Source organism: Sesamum indicum, linkage group LG11, assembly GCF_026168435.1.
Source record: "Sesamum indicum cultivar Baizhima isolate 11 linkage group LG11, ASM2616843v1, whole genome shotgun sequence".
NCBI lineage: Eukaryota > Viridiplantae > Streptophyta > Magnoliopsida > Lamiales > Pedaliaceae > Sesamum > Sesamum indicum.
The window spans coordinates 12,461,954-12,479,495 of record NC_142667.1 but is presented as its reverse complement, the minus strand read 5'-3'; the positions used below and the strand labels follow the sequence as shown (position 1 = coordinate 12,479,495).

The 17,542-nt window shown below is 35.9% G+C and overlaps 2 protein-coding genes across 20 annotated transcripts; both read left to right on the top strand.

The window, feature by feature from the left end:
- The first annotated feature begins 350 nt into the window (after positions 1 to 350).
- Positions 351 to 7,109, top strand: CIA2 (chloroplast import apparatus 2). Of its 3 annotated transcripts, none has more exons than XM_088875709.1 (5): positions 351 to 2,315; positions 3,452 to 3,607; positions 3,884 to 5,205; positions 5,291 to 5,393; positions 6,751 to 7,109. In XM_088875709.1, exons 1-3 carry the CDS (start codon positions 1,308 to 1,310, stop codon positions 3,920 to 3,922), a joined length of 1,203 nt encoding a protein of 400 aa, XP_088731835.1. In that variant the 5' UTR covers positions 351 to 1,307; the 3' UTR covers positions 3,923 to 5,205; positions 5,291 to 5,393; positions 6,751 to 7,109. The 3 variants fall into 3 exon arrangements, with proteins under 3 accessions (XP_088731835.1, XP_088731834.1, XP_088731833.1); XM_088875708.1 differs by having other exon boundaries at positions 5,291 to 5,569; XM_088875707.1 differs by having other exon boundaries at positions 5,291 to 7,109.
- A 667-nt stretch (positions 7,110 to 7,776) lies between these two features.
- On the top strand, positions 7,777 to 17,366 carry LOC105173893 (uncharacterized). 17 transcript variants are annotated; one of them, XR_016062755.1, is made up of 9 exons: positions 7,779 to 7,937; positions 10,198 to 11,320; positions 12,412 to 12,472; positions 12,561 to 12,679; positions 15,420 to 15,478; positions 15,555 to 15,645; positions 15,824 to 15,867; positions 16,474 to 16,521; positions 17,009 to 17,046. XR_016062755.1 is itself a non-coding variant. In XM_088875294.1 (8 exons), the coding sequence occupies exons 1-7, from the start codon at positions 7,910 to 7,912 to the stop codon at positions 16,478 to 16,480; spliced, it is 1,500 nt and encodes a 499-aa protein (XP_088731420.1). In that variant the 5' UTR covers positions 7,777 to 7,909; the 3' UTR covers positions 16,481 to 16,521; positions 17,009 to 17,366. The 17 variants fall into 17 exon arrangements, 14 of the variants coding, with proteins under 14 accessions (XP_088731420.1, XP_020553784.1, XP_088731417.1 ...); XR_002288093.2 differs by having other exon boundaries at positions 15,824 to 15,884; positions 17,009 to 17,027; XM_088875294.1 differs by lacking the exon at positions 15,824 to 15,867 and having other exon boundaries at positions 7,777 to 7,937; positions 12,412 to 12,460; positions 16,450 to 16,521; positions 17,009 to 17,366.
- The last annotated feature ends 176 nt before the right edge of the window (positions 17,367 to 17,542 follow it).

The following is a 17,542-nucleotide window of genomic DNA, read 5'->3' as shown; positions in this document are numbered from 1 at the left end:
TACATTTTATGGCACTCAAATTAAGTGATCTATGCTGTCAAATATGAATAATGTAATATACTTAAAATTTCAGTATATTGTATTAAAAATGCCTATAAGTACGTAAATGTACATTATTTAAAACTGAAAATTACATAATCCAAATATTTCAAATTCAAATAGAAAAACATATTAGGAAATAATTTTAATGGGCAGGAAGTATGATTAATTAATATACATATATATATATAACAAAGGTCAAAGGTCATTAATTAAAATGAAGAGTTGAAAAGGTAGGGGTGTTTTTGTAAGATGAAATTAGTTGTACTGCTAAAAGTGCAAAGACAGGTAGAAAGAGAAGAATGTGGTCCATTACAACTGCAGAAGAAGCCGAGCTTTGTCCCTTGCTCTGTTCTCCGTCTCCATACCCTCTAATTCTCCAGAGATAGAAAGAGAGAGTGGGTGTACTGTGTGTTTTCAGACCTCATCACCCGATCTTAACCTTTTTTCATCTCCCCGTGACTCTCTGTTCACAATATGCTCCCTCTCTCTATCACCCCCAATCCCAATCTCTCTATTTTCATGATAAATATAAATACACGCCATCTCGGCTCTTGATTTTCCCCTTTATTCAGACATTTACGCTTCTTGGATATTTCACATTCAAAATCCCACCTCAGAATTTCTGGGTTTCTTTCCGTTTTCGATGACACAGATTGATTATACTCTGTTCTGGCACTCATTCTTGGACTAAAATGTCTCTTGTTTCTTCACTCATACCACTGTTTTAGTGAAAGAAGCTTTGCTTTTTCTTTTTTTCTGGGATATACCTTTCGGGGAAGCCTATGGTCTTTTCCCATGCAAGAAAGACACTTTCTTCCATGTTTGATTACATCAAGATTGTCTCTTTAAGCTTTCTGCTGTCTTAAACCATCAATTCTTGATTCCTCTTCACTGGGTTTTTGAAGGGTTTCTGCTAGTTTCTCCTATCATAAAACAGTGCTACAAATTTTGGCTTTTACCACTTTTTTATTATTAGTCCAAGAATTTGATTGATACTGAAATTACAGTACTTTCAGGGTTTAGGGTTCTTGTACTTTCCCCACCTTTTCTTGAATCCTTTTACTTCCTCAAACTCCACACCAATCACCCCCTGATTCTCCAGTTGTTGGCTAAAACTTGTCCTGATCTCCCAACTTTCTTGTTTGACATCTTCCTCACCAACTGGCCACACATAAAAAACTCAGACAACCAGTGTCTCAGTTCTTGAATTCATACTGAGTTTCATTTCCTTACAGTCATTTGAGGAGCTTTCGTTTACTTCACCCATGTCTTCTTGTCTGAGTGGAGGTGGGAGAGCATACAGATTAGACTCCCTAGACTTAGAGATCATCAAATCCCCATCAACTTCTTGGATTTCAAACTCATCCTCTCCATCCTCCACTCTCTCTGAATCCAGCAACTGCCCTCTTGCAATCTCCACAAGAAAGCCCCGCACGCCCCGCAAACGGCCTAATCAAACTTACAATGAAGCTGCCGCCCTCCTCTCCACAGCCTACCCCAAGATTTTCCCCACCAAACACCTCACAAAGTTCACAAAACCACACAACAGCAAGAACCCTTTCTCACTTGAGCCCTCAGACTTGCTCATGATTCCTTTCCCAACGATCGATAACTCTGAATTCTTGCTACGCCGACCCCATTTCGCCAAAGAGTTCAATCTGTTCGAGAAACCGTGTCTTAGTCCGGGCGAGATCAATTCGTCGTCTGAAATCTGCGACGAGTATCAAGATGACATCGATGCAGAGTCGATACTGGATGAGGAAATTGGAGAGGGAATCGACAGCATCATAGGGAAGAACGAGCCCGTCACCGACGACATGAATTCTCATAACGCAATGAACAATTGTTGTTATGGTTACCCTGTTGGCCTAGGATTTGAATTCGGGTATGGGGTGAGAAGGGAGTTGAGAGCAATGAGAAACGTCGATGAGGGTGACTGGTGGAGGTTTCCTAGTGTGAATGTGGCTGATATTGCTCCGACGACAAGCAAGATTCCGGCGGAGAAGAAGAAGAAGAAGGTGGCGGAGTTGGTCAAGAACTCGGAACCAGCTAAGGAGAAGCCGATTTCGACACTGATTAGATCAAACAAGGAGATTAATTCAGCGGGTAAAGATCATCATAAAGAGGAGTCGTGTGTTCCTCAACAGAATGGTGGTGGGCTGCTCTTGAAATTGAACTACGACGGCGTCTTGAACGCGTGGTCCGATAAGGGTTCTCCGTTCTCCGGCGACGCTCCGGGGGCTGAGTCCGCCGCCGCCGGCACTGATGTCCAAGTATGTAATCTCATTCCCCGCCTGCAAAAATGATAATCTTTTAGTTGTAATACCGTTGATTGTCTTCTTGGGTATGACACGTGCGTTACACGTGCTTGCAATCATGCACGATTGGAGCTTTTATAGCCTGCGACGATTGTGGGTGTTAGTTGGATGGATACGGCACTAGGCTCCATCTGATTGCTTCCCATGCCGGGCATTTCATGTTAACTTTTTCCTTTTCTTTTTGAGTAAAAAATAATAATAATAATAATAATTAGAAAAACTCGTAATTTTATTAAAAATTAGTCACTCATAAATTTCATAATTATTGCCAATGGAGAAATCTATTATAAGGTTTTCAAAAAAAAAAAAAAAACTATTATAAGCACGTATAATTTCTATTTTTTCTACGAAAGAAAAATTTTAGATTGATGTAAAAATTGTATTTTTTTTTTCTAACAGCAAATCGCACTTGTCACGTTATATAAGGGTGTTCACTATTCGATTTGACAATTTTAATTCGGTACAATTATTTCTTTTCAAATTTATTTATTTGATTGATTTTGATTTTTTTATTTTCATAAATCGAAACCGAAAGAAATACTAAACTTTTTTAAAAATAAATATATATTATAAGTAATTTTATAATTAAGTAATAATGTTATTAGGGATAATTACATTCTCTCCTAAAATTTAGTATAATTACACGTAAACTGCATGTAGTTTGAAAAATTACATCCAACACCTTTGAATTTTGCTATATACCTTCGATTGTAGGTATATACTGTAGATTGAATGAAAATTGATATATGCTTTCGATTGACTTATTACTAATTTGTAAATGGAACCTATTATTTCAATTTTGTATTTGGCGTACTAAAATTTTGATTTAGTTCAGTTTGGTTAAGCGAAATGAACACCCCTTCATTATTTTTTTTATTTAAGAAAATAAAATAGAAATGTTCGTTATTCATTGAGTTTTTGGAGACTTATATGTTTTAATTATTACAAAAATCAAATAATGAAGCCGGTTTTATTAGTATTTTAAAAGCCCTAATCTTGTCTTAATCCGTTTGTACAAACTTAGTTCCAACAACGTTGGGAATGGTTGATTATTGATGACATAATAGTTTATTATGATTGGTTGGGTGCAGGCGAGGTTGGCGCAGATAGACCTGTTCTCGGAGAACGGAGGTGTGAGAGAGGCTAGCGTGCTACGCTACAAGGAAAAACGGCGTACCCGCCTCTTCTCTAAGAAAATCAGGTACCAGGTCCGCAAAGTCAACGCTGATCGACGGCCCAGAATGAAGGTTTGCCTCGCCTCCACTCTTATCATACGATATACCTCTTCCCATAAAACAATCTCTCTTTAAGTATTTCTAGAAATACACAAATATATATATATTTATACAAAAAAAAGAAAATCTTAAATAAAGTCTGATAATTTATTATGTAATTTGTGCATTACACTTATCATATAATTAATTTAATTTTAATTAAACTCAATTCGAGTCAAAATTTCTCGTTTCATCATAAATGAAAGTGTAGTAATTTATATGTAATGTGTTTGTTATTATGTTTTGCAGGGACGATTTGTCAGAACACCAAACTCACCCGACGATTAGAGAGAGAGAGAGAGAGATTTTGGTATTTTTGTAGTTTATGTTTGATTTGATTGGTTATTTGGAAATTACAGTGGAGAAATGCAGAGTAGCAAAGGAGTAGGAATTGAGTCTTTTGTTTTTGTTGGAGATAATTATATGTGGTCTAGTCTTTGAAGAGGAGGGTGAGGGCGAGGGCGAGGGCGAGGGCTAATAATACATTTCGCTACTTCTAAAAATACTTATATTATTCAATATTCCATATTAATATTCCTTCACCACCATCTCTTATATATATAGTCACCAATCAACAATTTCCCAAGCTATTGCATGACGTAATTACCTCAACTCTCTTTCCTAGCTTGCCATATAATAAACATACCGTTATAATGGGTTGTTATTAGAATGTATTTGTTGTAAGAAGTTTTACGACGTATTTATAATTTTTTAAATAATAAAAATTATGTATAATTAGGGTAAATTACAATCACCTTTCCTGAGGTTTGATATAATTACAAATACCTTTTCATTGTTTGAAAAATTATAAATACTCTTCTAATTTTAATGTCCATCTAACAACAAGCTCATTACGCTAGATTTTCATTCAATTTTTATAGTGAACTGACCAAAATGCCATTTTGAATTATAAATTATAATTTTATAATTTTATAAAATACTTTTATGAGCTAATATTCTCTGTAGATGATTTATTTTTTACCAACCCTCAAATTCTTTTGTATTTTTTAAAATATGTTTTTTATTTTTATTTTTTGAATTCAGTAAAGGTAGTAATATCCACTCCATCGTCTAGATGCTATATAATTATTTTTTATTTAAGGGGGCATTTATAATTTTTTAAATAATAAAAAATTACTTATAATTATATTAAATTTAAAAAAATAATTATAATTTATCTTTATAATTATAATAAATTTCATGCGAATTCGTCGTAATTTATTCCAAAAAAAAAAAAAGTAATATAAATATAAAAAATTCTTCACTGAAATGAGCTTATTTTGATATCATTGTTTTCTGGCCCAAAACCGAAGGGCCTCTTATGCCACTTTGGGCTAATAACTGTCCAGATAGAAGGAGAAGGGCAATCACCGAAATCCGTCTGATTCTGAGAGCTCCGATGAATCGTCGGCTTCTGCCATCGTTTTCGAGATTATTAACGTTTTTGTCGTTATTTTGGTCTTATCACTTCATTCTAGTAATTCTACCCTCCAAGGCAAGCTAGCAAAGGAGTTGAGGTATACGGTCGCCATTGCGGAATCCTCAGAGAAGTTCAAGTTGTCAACAAGAATGTAAGCGCCGACGTTTCAGGTTTTGGTGTCTGGTCTTTCCTCGTCCCCCTTATTTTTTGGTTATTGTTGTCATGTTTGCTGACAGTGACTGAGTCTGGAAAGAGATGGGATTCAGTTGCATGGAGGTTTGATGGCATTAGGATGTCTCAGTCTTATGAGGAGCTTGTATGAGCAACGGAATCCCAAAGGTATGCTTCTTGATTATAGCTAGTGGTGCTGTGAGACTGCTGTTTGCTGAAATTCAGATATCTGCTTGGAGGAGGAGGAAAGTTGTAATGCTCAACAGATGCATTTCATGAGCAAGTATTGGCAGAATTATTTGGGAATTCAGATAGATAATTTCAAACGCATGCTCTTTTGAACGGCAAGTAAAGAGATTCTATGTTTTAATGGATGAGATTGCATTTCATCCTGAACTATGATTGTAAAAATTTGGACTGCTGTATCGAGTGATCCTACTTTGTTAGAGTTTTCAGGTTCAATGGAACACTTCAGTGTGAAATAAGCTTGAATCCCAGCATCCCTGTTGTTAACAGATGCATGTCTGCCCTTAACATGTGCTATGATCTTATTTAGCTGTGCAATTGGTGTCAATAACCCCACGGACCGATGTTTTTAGTAAAAACTGAATAAGTTTCTCCGAGAAAATAAAATTGTGGCCAGCAAATAGATTATGGCTTATTCAACAGCTGCCTTCGGTCTACTAATGGCCAAGGAGACCATAACTCAGTCTCTTGACTTTGCTCTCTCCAAATTTTTTCGTAAACTTGCATAACCTTAAGACAGTTAAAGAGGGAGAAAAAGCTTTGTCGTCTAATATCCCTAGGGCTGGAAAGTCAAGAATCAGGTTACATCGTAGTGGAAGTCTAAAAATATACTTGATTCGCCCAATTTTCTCAAATGCCTGTATTCTGTGAGTTGCTGCGAAAATTCGTAAGCTTCTTGACATGTGACTTGCATATTCTGCAACTCTCTTTGTTATTCAACTTACCTGAATTGTACTAATTCGTTGACTATGTGGACAGCATAACAACTTTATTTTCCTGGTACTATTCACTTCCAACCCTTTCTTGAATTAATACTACCACGACCTCAATGATAGATGGAACTTTGGTAGTTTCTCAAAAGGGCAAAGGGTTGTGTTACTGATTTTTATAAACTTCAGAAGAGGTTAAGGTAATTGACTCTGTCTAGTCACTTAGAGGCACGTCTCTGTCAAACAATTTTTTGCTAATCCAGCCAGTATTGGCTTTTTCATTATTTTCATGCCTTAAAACAGTCCTTGCATGACATATTTTGAGATTGAAGATAACTTATTTGTTTTGTAGACAAGAAAAGAGGCAAGTGATGCTACTAACAGATTATATACAACAAGAGCAATCCTGTTTCTGGATATGTTTCCCGACTTACCACTTTCCATATTTGGCTTCTCATACTTTTGGACCTTTAACATATTCCCCTTTATTGTTTCTGCTATTGAGTCACATTCATGTCTTAATCTTGTGTGGTTGATAAATTTCTCTGATTGAATCCTCTATTGTTCAGGTATCATGATAGAGGATGTTGATTCTGCTCCATAGGATCAAATTTGCTGTAACCTGAAGCATGCTGATTTCATATGCTGACCTCCCAGTCTCAGCATTGATAAGATTTAAGGATGTAGTTTGAGGAACTGATCTTTATTCTGGAGCTGGATTCCTGAATGGCACTAGTAACACAATGAGTCTCGATTCACATCCTTTGTCTTGACTTACTAGAAAGGTCCATTGTTCACCTCTCCTGTAACATTTGGATTATGTACTTTGGTTATGTCGAGGCTGAAGGCCTGGCTGTGTAATAACATTTAAAAATCTGTAATAATAATCGGAATTTTGGAATGAAATCCTTGTAAACCTTCCGGGGTACACTATGACCATGTATTTCTAAAGGATGCTGTAAATGGTGAGGAGATCACACAAATTTGCTAAATGAATGAGAAATCTTGTGCATATTATAGATGCAATCTAAGCCAGGCAAATTGTGAAGTACCTTTTGAGGAACGTTGCAATCCTTGAACGATGAGATAATTATTATGTAAATCATGCAAAGATGTCAACTAGATGATGACATGTGTTGACTGTGACTAGATGATGACATATGTTTATTACCTCTGTGAATTATTCAAGGTACTTCTTATCGTGAGATTTATATATATATAAATGATACTCAAATTCACTCTTCATTTATACTTAGGAGACAAATATGTTAATCATTCTTCTGAAGGACTTGTTCATCATCGTATTCACAAGAGTCTATTTGATTAATTTATATATTTTAAACTCAATTCTTATTCTATGTGAAGTATATATTGTGATTGAGATTCGTTGTATTTGTACAAAAGATTGATTTTAATGAATTACAATCGATTTTGTGGTGAATATTCGTACACAAATATAATTCATCAGCAAATTGTATATAGGAATAATTTAATTTTTAAATAATCTTCTACCATAGAGATACAATTAAAGTCACAACCATAATAATCCTTCCAAAGTTTTAATAAAGGAGTTCCTACAAAAGGCCCTCCAAAAGGTTTTTTTCTATTTGCCCACATATATAAATATAGCTGCATAGTGAATAACTACAATTTTACATATACTCTCCCCTCCGCCCCTGTCTCTCTCTAAGAGAGAAAACCCCCAAAGCCCTCCAGAAAGCTTTGTTGATGCAACTGCTACACTGGCAGACCGAAGGTATAAAAAAACATCCTTTTTGGTTTAATTTCTTTAATTTTATGTTGTGTTTGAAATTCACCTGTAAATGTTCTAAACAACCTTTTTCTGTTCAATGTTATATGCTTGACAATTTCATTTGACTAGAAAATTCACGGTAGATGCATAGCCAAAAAAGTGCCTGTACAATCTTGTATGACCCGTGTGAATGTTTGTTTATTTGTTATATGGGGTTGCACTTGTTTGATTTATTGTTGGAATATGGGCAATCCGTCTGAATCATAGAGATGTATGCAGGAAACCCTTAGATTTAAAAATGTGTCTTCAAAGATGAACAGTGGGATAATTGATGTTTGTTTTGTATGGAAGAAGATTGTTTATTGATGGCCTATCAAATAAAAATAGTGTCTAAATTATGATGAGTGATTCTTGAAGTTGGCTGGGTAATACAACTGAGAAGAGTTTTAATGCAAAATAGTTGATGTTTAGGGCCTCTCTCTGATCTTTTCTATTTTGGTTTGTGTCTTTAAAGAGAGATTTTGGGATTCATTTTGTGATGTAAAGGGAAAGACCGAGGTCCATATAGGTAGGGATCAGCTATCAAATCAAAACCCCGAAGGGAGAGCAAACATATTCGAGTGCTGATGTTGCTTTACTGCCATGGATACGGCTTATATTTGATGGGTTCCATATAAACTGTTCATACATGAAGATCTAGGGTTGATGACATATGTAAAAAAGTAACTTCTACTGCCAATTTTCCATCTTATACTTACGCCATATTTGCCGAGAAACACAGCTTATAGGGTTTTCTCACCTTCCAATTAACTTTTACTTATTTGTATTTTGAGTTTCAATTTTCACGTGAAACAGTTTGAATAAAATATTCTTTTCAATGCATAGAAAGGAAGGCCTTACTGGTATGATCTTGCTGATTACCAATGATAAAAAGATGTATATAAGGAAGAAAACTTTCAGTTTTACTATATTTAACCGACCATCTATTTTTCCCAGCTGTTGCTTTTGTGTGACATTAAATTTAAAAAGGAACCGACTACAGGGGTCCAAACATTTATTTCAAATATAACATTTCTAAGGATCTGTTCTCTGTAAGTGCTAACTTGTTCAGTGTCGTCTGAGAATCACTGTCAGGTGTTGTTAGCTGCTTTGGACTTCCTATTAAATAGTAAAAGGAGAAGCAGGTTTAGTGTATATTTCTCTCTGATCTAATCAAACAATTAAGCTAAATAGTATGTTTACCCCATTGATGAAGTAGTCTTGTCCTATCTGTCTTCTTTCTTTTTGGTGGTTTTAAGAAATGGAGGGATGCTTAAAACTTGTTTAGTCTTGATGGTCCCATAGCACATACCTATTCAATATATTTGATAAATTACCCTGTACAAGCACTGAGAACTGGGCCTTTTAGGCTCTGAGATCTTCTATAGCGGTCACGGTTTGTAGTTGGGAATAACTGAAAGCTTGTTGTTCTCTTTTTCTTTTCTATCTCTTTCCCTCTTTCATCCGGTCTATTTTTCTAGTTCACTTTATCAAAGATATATATAAAGCTCTAATTGAACTAGAGGTAGATAGGGTCTTTTGGATATCAAATGGTGAAGTGACGAGTTGGTCATGCAGTGTTCTCCTATGGAGTTGGTGGAATGCATTCATGCTTCTATAAAATTTGCAGTCCATGATAGAGAGGTAGTAACAAACGAGGTATAAAGTGAGAACTCAAAGAGTCAATTATGTAGCCCTTTTTGCCTTCTAGGTGGGGGCATCTTTGGATCTTGTAGTTGAGGTAATGTACTTTTAAGTGCAAGTACTACGAAATGGTGGTAAGTTAGTGAACTTTAGGTCCCCTAAAAGAACCTTGTGCAGTAGAAGCATGAGGCTGAAAATGTAGAATCCAATTAAGTTTAAAACTGGCATTGTACCACGGGTATTCAATATATTGTCAGGAAACCATGCACTATAATCCTGGGCATCCAATCAAATTACCAGGATATTGTGTTGAATGTGTAACATATCTAATTATGCAATATGTTTAACTGGTAAAAAGAAAGCTAGTATATGTTTTGGCCTGATATGGGGAATTATATTCTGATTCCTTTAATTACTTACATGGTGTCATTTAGTAATACATCCTGCACTAGATCAGGTAGCAGTATTAACGTCTGCTTGAGTGCTAGAACTGCTTTCTATGTTCTGTTGGGTTGTGGAGTCTGATTTCATCAGTTTTGCAAATATGTCAGTCTGATGGTATATTTCTTATGTGCTACAGTGCAGAATACTGATGCAAAGCTCCCATCCTTGTTAAGTGGAACTTGCTTATTGTACGTGTCTGATTTCATGAAACAACAAGAATCACCTTACTGGATGCCAGGAACCAATAACCCGGAAAATTGTTCAATACTCCACCAGTATCATTTGGATGGCTGTGATGAACTTCATTCAGATAGGAGGAAAAGAGATGATGATTTATGTTCCTTAAACTGCGCAAGAAATTTTTCCCAGCTGTCAACCTCCAGTACAATGTGTCAGGATGCTGCACCAACTTTTGTTTATAGGCGTAGGAGGCAACGCAGGAGCTCTGTTTCCATGTGCTCAATACAGACATCTGCTGGTGCCAAACCAAGTGATGACTCTCACTCTGCCATCAGTTCTGCAGCCCCTTCAGTGGCTGCCCAAGAGCACATTGTTTCCTTTTCTGAGTGTGCAACAGAAGCTGTGGCAGCATCCTTTAATCGATGTTCGGCTGGGGAAGAAGCCTTGGTAAGTGATGTGGACAGAGTTATCAATGTCTGTTGTGCTAATGATAATTGTTCATCATCAAAATCAAATTTAGCACTTAGTTCGGTTTCCCTGAAAATTGATATGGATGATGTGGGCGAGTGCTCCTCTTCTGGTGCATTGAGTGCTGAGAAGGTGTCATATGAGATGTCAGAAAGAGATATATGCATTTCAATTATCAGAAATCAGGGACCGGTGGATAGAGTTGGGACCAGGCAAGAGCGAGATTCTTCCGTAAATACTTGTATTAGAAATGACATCTACTATTCACAACCATGCAAAATCTGTGAGCATTTGGATAGCACATCAAATATGCTTATATGTGACAATTGCTTAGATGCATTTCACATGTCTTGCTGCAACCCCTGTATAAAGAGAATACCAGTGGGAGAGTGGCTTTGTACTTCTTGCTCGAAGAAAAGGCATAAAATATTGAAAGAGAAATCTTTCAGTATCAGCTCAGAAATTGGAAATGGGAATTCAGCATCAGAAGGTGAATTAGGGTCCACTGAGTTTATGTTCACAGACACTGAGCCATATATGTCTAATGTGCGAATTGGTGATGAATTTCAAGCTGATGTTCCTGATTGGTCCAACTCCAGCCCCACTTACAAGTATGTTCTTTCAGTAATTTTCATGTACTTCGAATGGTGTTTGAATTGTAAGTAGTATTATTTTATTCCTCTGCTAAGATTAGACCTGGGAGAAGTGTTGATGATGGGATATCAACAAAGTATTTAAGGGGATGATCATTCGCTCCTGATGTTTTTGAAGTGCTTTTCTCAGGCATATATGCAAAATTACTGTGTCAATAACTCTAGTAAATTATCTATTCCTGTATAGGATATTTACAAGTGGTAACCTTTAGTACCAATTTTGTTGTGAATGCAGCATTGTTCTGTACCGCCCCTTGGTTATTTGGTGATTTATTGGATATCTAGCTTTGTTCTCCAGTTAATCATATCATAGGATCACACAGTAATAGTTCATCAGTATAGAAGTGTTCGAAATTTTTCTTTCCAATAGCTGTAACTGTGCTTACTAACTCGTAGGTATCAGATGTTTTGGTGGTTGTTCATTGTTATCATAAATATCAAACATGACTCTTCCTTTTCAATTTTTCTACTGCTGAATAATCTATAACTTTATGTAGTTTCTACTGTTTGTATTTACCAACATGCCTCCTGAGATAAAATTAATACACACTTTGTTATCAGGGACTTTTAGATGGTTGGCAATCTGTGAATGGATCCACTCTCTATATAAAAGTTTTGAAATTCTATCACATAGCAAATGAAAATCTTTTCTTATTTAAATTTTTATGGAACAAGACTGCGAAGTTTAATTTTAGAAAGAGAGCACATCTTACAATCCTTCAGTTGAGTGTGTCATATAGGGCTTTCCGTGGCTGCATATCTTTTGATATTTCTTGAGATTTTAACAATGTTAAAAGACTTCACTGAGTTGGTTCTGAGAATTGTTAGACCCTATATCTTTTTCTCCACCCTCTTCTTCAAGTAGCAGGGCATTTTCTTGTGTTTATGCATTTTCTGTACTTTCGTCCCTGCAACATTGGCTTCGGTTGATTTTAAGGGTTCTATCACTTCTTCTTTTTCTGCTCTTCTGCAACTTTGTAACTTATATTTGTCTCCTTACTCCAACCATTAATTGCACTTATAATTGATGATGTTCACAATTGCTACAGTGAATGCGATCCTTATGTTGATTGGTTAGAAATGGATTCTTCAAATAATGTTAGTATGCAGGTAAAACTTTATGATTTATTTTTCATGCTATTAAGTTTACAGGATGCTTATAATGGTATCAGAGGGAATGTGTCTTGATTCTTTCCAGGAACGGAATTACACCAAACCTTTAAAGCTCAGCTCTATAGGTAATTGGCTTCAATGTCAAGGGCTTATTGAAGGCATTGGAGAAGGTGGTGAAGCAACTACATGTGGAAAATGGCGCAGGTAAACACATCCTGATATTTGGGGAAATTATTTTAATAATGCAAAGAAAAGAAAAATTACAAGAATGGGGTGGTTTTGGAGGTGTTGAAAAAGTAGGCGGCACCACGATTCGAAATCGCGATGCTGCCATCTTTTATAAAAAAAAAAAGAATTTATTAGCACCGCGATTCAAAATCGCAGTGGTAATTAAGATAATAAAAAGAAATTTATGTTTAGCATCACGATCTAAAACCGCAGTGGAATTCTATTATGGCTGCGGAATTCTTTGATCTTTTGACCATAAAATATTTTATTTAATTAATCATATGTTCTAATGTTGATAGTAGTAACATAGGATATATATAAAAGTACTACGAAAAACAAATGAGGGGTGTTTATTTTTAAATAAGAGCGATGAATTATTAATATTAAAAATACATCGATTACAATAATTCCTATCGAATATCAATATTTAACAAAAATCATTACAACAATCATATAAACTAAACTTAATCAACACCTACTATGCAGTTGAAACAACATTCCATGCATATCACAAGGTTCGAACCCATAACCACTAAGGTCATGAGGTCTCAACTTTGTCAACTGAGCTATGCCTCATTGGCGATAAATGAGGGGTGTTACTGTAATCTTTTTCAAAGGATGTTTGTGCATTTGAATACAAACATTTGAATAGGAAGTGTAGTTGTAATTACAACTATAACCTCAAATGGGTGTAGCTATAATGCTGCATAAAGTAGATGATGTTTGTGTATTTTGACTTTAACCCTAGGGAGTATCGATATAATTGGCCCTTAATTGATGTTACTCCCTGAATTTTATCAGCACCGCCATTTGTTTTTCATAGTACTTGCATATATCCCATGTTACTACTGTCAACATTAGAACATGTGATTAATTAAATAAAAATATTTTGTAAATAGATGTAAGGTTAAAAATTCAAAGAATTCCATAGCCATAATAGAAATTTTTTGTTTTTGATTTCTAAATATGCACCGCGACACGGTGCCAAGCATAATTCTTTTTTTATTATCTTAATCAGCATTGCGATATCAAATTGCGGTGCTGCCTACTTTTTCAATACCTCCAGAACCACCCCATTCTTGTAAATTTTTTTTTGCATTATTAAAATAATTTCCCCCTAATATTTTGTTCTTCCGCATGCAGACATGAAATGTGTTGTAGTACGGGTTGGTTTTTAACAGATGCAGCTTTAGTGTAGATCAGAAAGAGAAAAGCAGACAGTATTGTACTGCTTCAAGACCCCTATGCCTATTTAGAACCAATGAATGAGACAGTTGTCGACTGCAGGATGACAATTATAAGTAAGGGAAGACAAGCTTTATTTTCCCTTCAGGAGTGGTAGGGGTTCTAGATGATATGTCCATCGATAATTGTGTCTGGTTAGGAATGACCTAAAGCATAGATGCACAAGTGTGTAAGAAAATAATCTTAAGTCCAGTTGTTTGGTGTTGGTTGTGTAATAGAGGAAATTTTTTTTGTCAGTTATATGAGAGCTAAAAGGCGGAATGGAACAGCCATTACCCATTCATTATTTTATAACAAGAATGCAAGGAGGAAGTATGTATAATGGCATTGTTCAACATACTGGATATTTTTAGAGTACCTGGGTAATCTTGTAATATTCAACATGATTAGTTTTTTGGTTTAGTAACATTTGATGCCATCGACTACTGATCAAGAGTTCTTTTGGTTGTTCAGCATGTGTTCTCACCCTCCCAGGCTATAGTAGTAATTATATTTCAGATCTAAAAAATATTGAGTGAATATATTTAGGCTGAAAGAGGTGACCCTGGGTACAGTGAGCAATAAGTCTCTTGATTAAATCTCAATGTTTGCTATTTATGGACTAGTATTAGACTGTGCAGTGGCTCTTTTTAGTATTTTGGGCTGAATATAATTGATATGAGCACATCGGACAACTTTATCTTCCTATGATAGATATTAGTTGATGCTTTTAGTTTGGCTATGCTCATTCAATGTAGTGGGACCAAAGGTAAACGAATATGCTTGCAGTCGGAATGTGATGGGACTCGGTATTCACCTTTTCTATTTCCCGAAGGAAACTCCATCTTAAATGTAGGTGGTATCTCATACAGTTGAATCCTAAACCAAATGGTGATATCACCTCATTTGTTGGATTTTAACCAAGAATGCAAGTATTGCAGCTCTCAGCTTTTAGTACCTAAACATGTATTTGGAAAACCTTTTGACTTTCAGTACCATGAAGTCACATTGATTGAGAAAACCGTAATAGTTCTAAGGTCTTTAACAATTTCAAATTATACTATTTTTGAGTTTCGGCCACATGAATTCACATTACTTGAAAGCTCAGTTGTTTCTTTTTTTTTTTCTTTTGCAACTCAAATTGGAAAGACTAGAGGCGCATGGCATAGGGTACAGAAAGGTGGATTCTGAATTTCTGTGTAGATTTCATCTTCAAGTAAATGATCATCATGAAAATCTTGAGCTGAACAACTTGCTCCATCATTTGCCAAGTGTTTCCCATTTTTAAGTTGCTGTGTTTTCTGCGACTAAAAAGTTGGAAAACAAAGTGAACTTGTGCAGCAGTTTAGAGATATAATGTAGGATAACTTTCATTTTTACTAATGCATCTGTTGCAGCATACACGATATAATGTTCGTGAGCAGTCAATGACACATGCATATGCTTATGTCAATTATATTTGTGCATAATTTTTCAACTGGGCATAATGCAGGGCTCCTCTTTTTGAAGTTCAAACTGATGATTGGGAATGCTTCTGTTGTGTACTTTGGCGTGAGCAGTCAATGACACATGCATATGCTTACGTCAATTATATTTGTGCATAATTTTTCAACTGGGCATAATGCAGGGCTCCTCTTTTTGAAGTTCAAACTGATGATTGGGAATGCTTCTGTTGTGTACTTTGGGATCCTTCTCACGCTGACTGCGCTGTACCCCAGGTGTCTTACTAGTTTCATTCGTTTCCATATTTTGTTCTGTAATTGGTTTAATCATTTTCTCGTCTAAGTAGCAAGATCCAAAATATTCTTGTTGTTCTGTAGTTAAGCTGTGCAGTCTGTTAGTCACTGCTATAATTGATCGTCACTGAGCTGATTACTTCAATTCCACGCTTTGTAGATACTGAGAAGTAGAAAGTGTCCCATGCAATGGAAATTTAGCAGGTCGAGATGTCTAAGTAGTAAGCTTTTGATTACTGGCACAGCAATCAGTTTACAAACATTCACTTCTTCAATATCTATCAAGTGGAAAATTTCTTCGGATATCTCACATTAGCAAATTGCTTCTTTTGAGATCATGTTTGCTGAAAACGTTGGCGACTTGTTGAGCAATCTTTTAATACATGCAAAAGGAGACCTTTCGTATGAAGTGTATTAGATCATAAGATAATTTTGGATGCTAAATTCAGCACAGCAGTTACAAAACAAAAATAAACCAGGGTTCTCTTGTGTGCTATCTCCGCATGCAATATTGCCTGTGAAAGGGTTTTCCTTCTCCCCCTTTCAGTTTTTCTATGTATGAAGCTTAGAATTTTCTAGGGCAGACATGTATTTCCTTCACCTCAAGTGGATTTCCATGCATTTGGGTAATTGATGCTTGCGATGAGAAATCTCAACAGGCAGTATTTAGGCAGTTGAGTTCCTTCTTCCTTAGTCTGGGTGAAAATTTTGTAATAATGCCATTTCAAAATTTTAGTTTAACATCATTTTAATCAAAACTTAGAATTGGTTCCATATGTCTAAAAGGCGGTCATCTTTTGCTGATCCCAGGAGCTAGACACTGAAGAAGTCATGAGGCAATTGAAGTACATAGAGATGGTATGTTCTGTGGTTCCTCCAGATTTAATTGTTGTTGTTTTTAACTTTTCATGGTTGTCTGACCTTTATAATGTTACTGATTATCACCATAAAGCTTTTGTCTTTCTTGATCTGGAGGAGAACAAATTTGGAAGTTGTGTGTGTTGCCTGTTTGATCCATCGGCGGGTAGAATCTTGATCATCTGGAAATATGTGTAGTGCATCCATCCCATGACTTGTTTATGAATGAGTGACAAGATGAGTCTGTTATTAAAGGTCTCCTAGTCCGTACATTAATCCGGAAAATCCTTTAGACGAGTCTCTTTCATCTTGAATGCAAGTCTCTATATCCATACTTACACTCTTTCATTGTTGTCTTGAGTGCAAATCTCTATATCCGTACTTACGTAGATGAGGTCTTGCGAAACTAAAATCAATAGATATGCATTACAAATACCTCTTTCTGTTAAGATAAAATGACATACTGATATTACAGCATGCTTTGCAGTTGAGGCCCCAGCTAGCTGCGAAAAGGCGCAAATTGAATTTTTCGAAGAGACCTTGAGAAACAGCCAAGTCTTCAAGATTATGGCTTCTGTACATCTAAGTATATAGGATGGGGATTTCTAAACTTGATCTCATTTTGAGGATGCTGTAACTGTCAGTTTAAAATTCCCTCAAAGAGAGAAGAAAAGGAAAAAGATCGAAAGGACTAAGCTTCAGGCTAGTGGGAGCAACAGATCTTGCTTTATTTGGTGTTTCTATGGCAATTTTGAGCTATTATATAGCCATCTGTTGATCTTGATTGTATGTACATGCTTTCACAATGCTAGCAGAAATCTTTTGCACATATGGAGAATTCATCATGCAACCCACTTGACCAATAAAACTTTGTTCTTATAATGGGAGGAACAAAGCAGGAGAGCTTTGTGAATTATTTTCTCACACCCCCAACGATGTTCATGTGCAGGGACCTTATGGGACAACCCAGTATTTTGGGCCCCAAGATCTTCATTTGGAGGTCTTGGGTTTAAATTTGGGT

Coding starts and splice junctions, on each gene's coding strand:
- LOC105173893 (XM_020698123.2), top strand. CDS start 7,910: ATGCAACTGCTACACTGGCAGACCGAAG. Junction 11,321..12,411: donor AACTCCAGCCCCACTTACAA/GTATGTTCTTTC, acceptor CAATTGCTACAG/TGAATGCGATCCTTATGTTG. Junction 15,646..16,473: donor CTGACTGCGCTGTACCCCAG/GTGTCTTACTAG, acceptor TGCTGATCCCAG/GAGCTAGACACTGAAGAAGT.
- CIA2 (XM_088875709.1), top strand. CDS start 1,308: ATGTCTTCTTGTCTGAGTGGAGGTGGGAGAGCATACAGATTAGACTCC. Junction 2,316..3,451: donor CCGCCGGCACTGATGTCCAA/GTATGTAATCTC, acceptor GGTTGGGTGCAG/GCGAGGTTGGCGCAGATAGA. Junction 3,608..3,883: donor ATCGACGGCCCAGAATGAAG/GTTTGCCTCGCC, acceptor TATGTTTTGCAG/GGACGATTTGTCAGAACACC.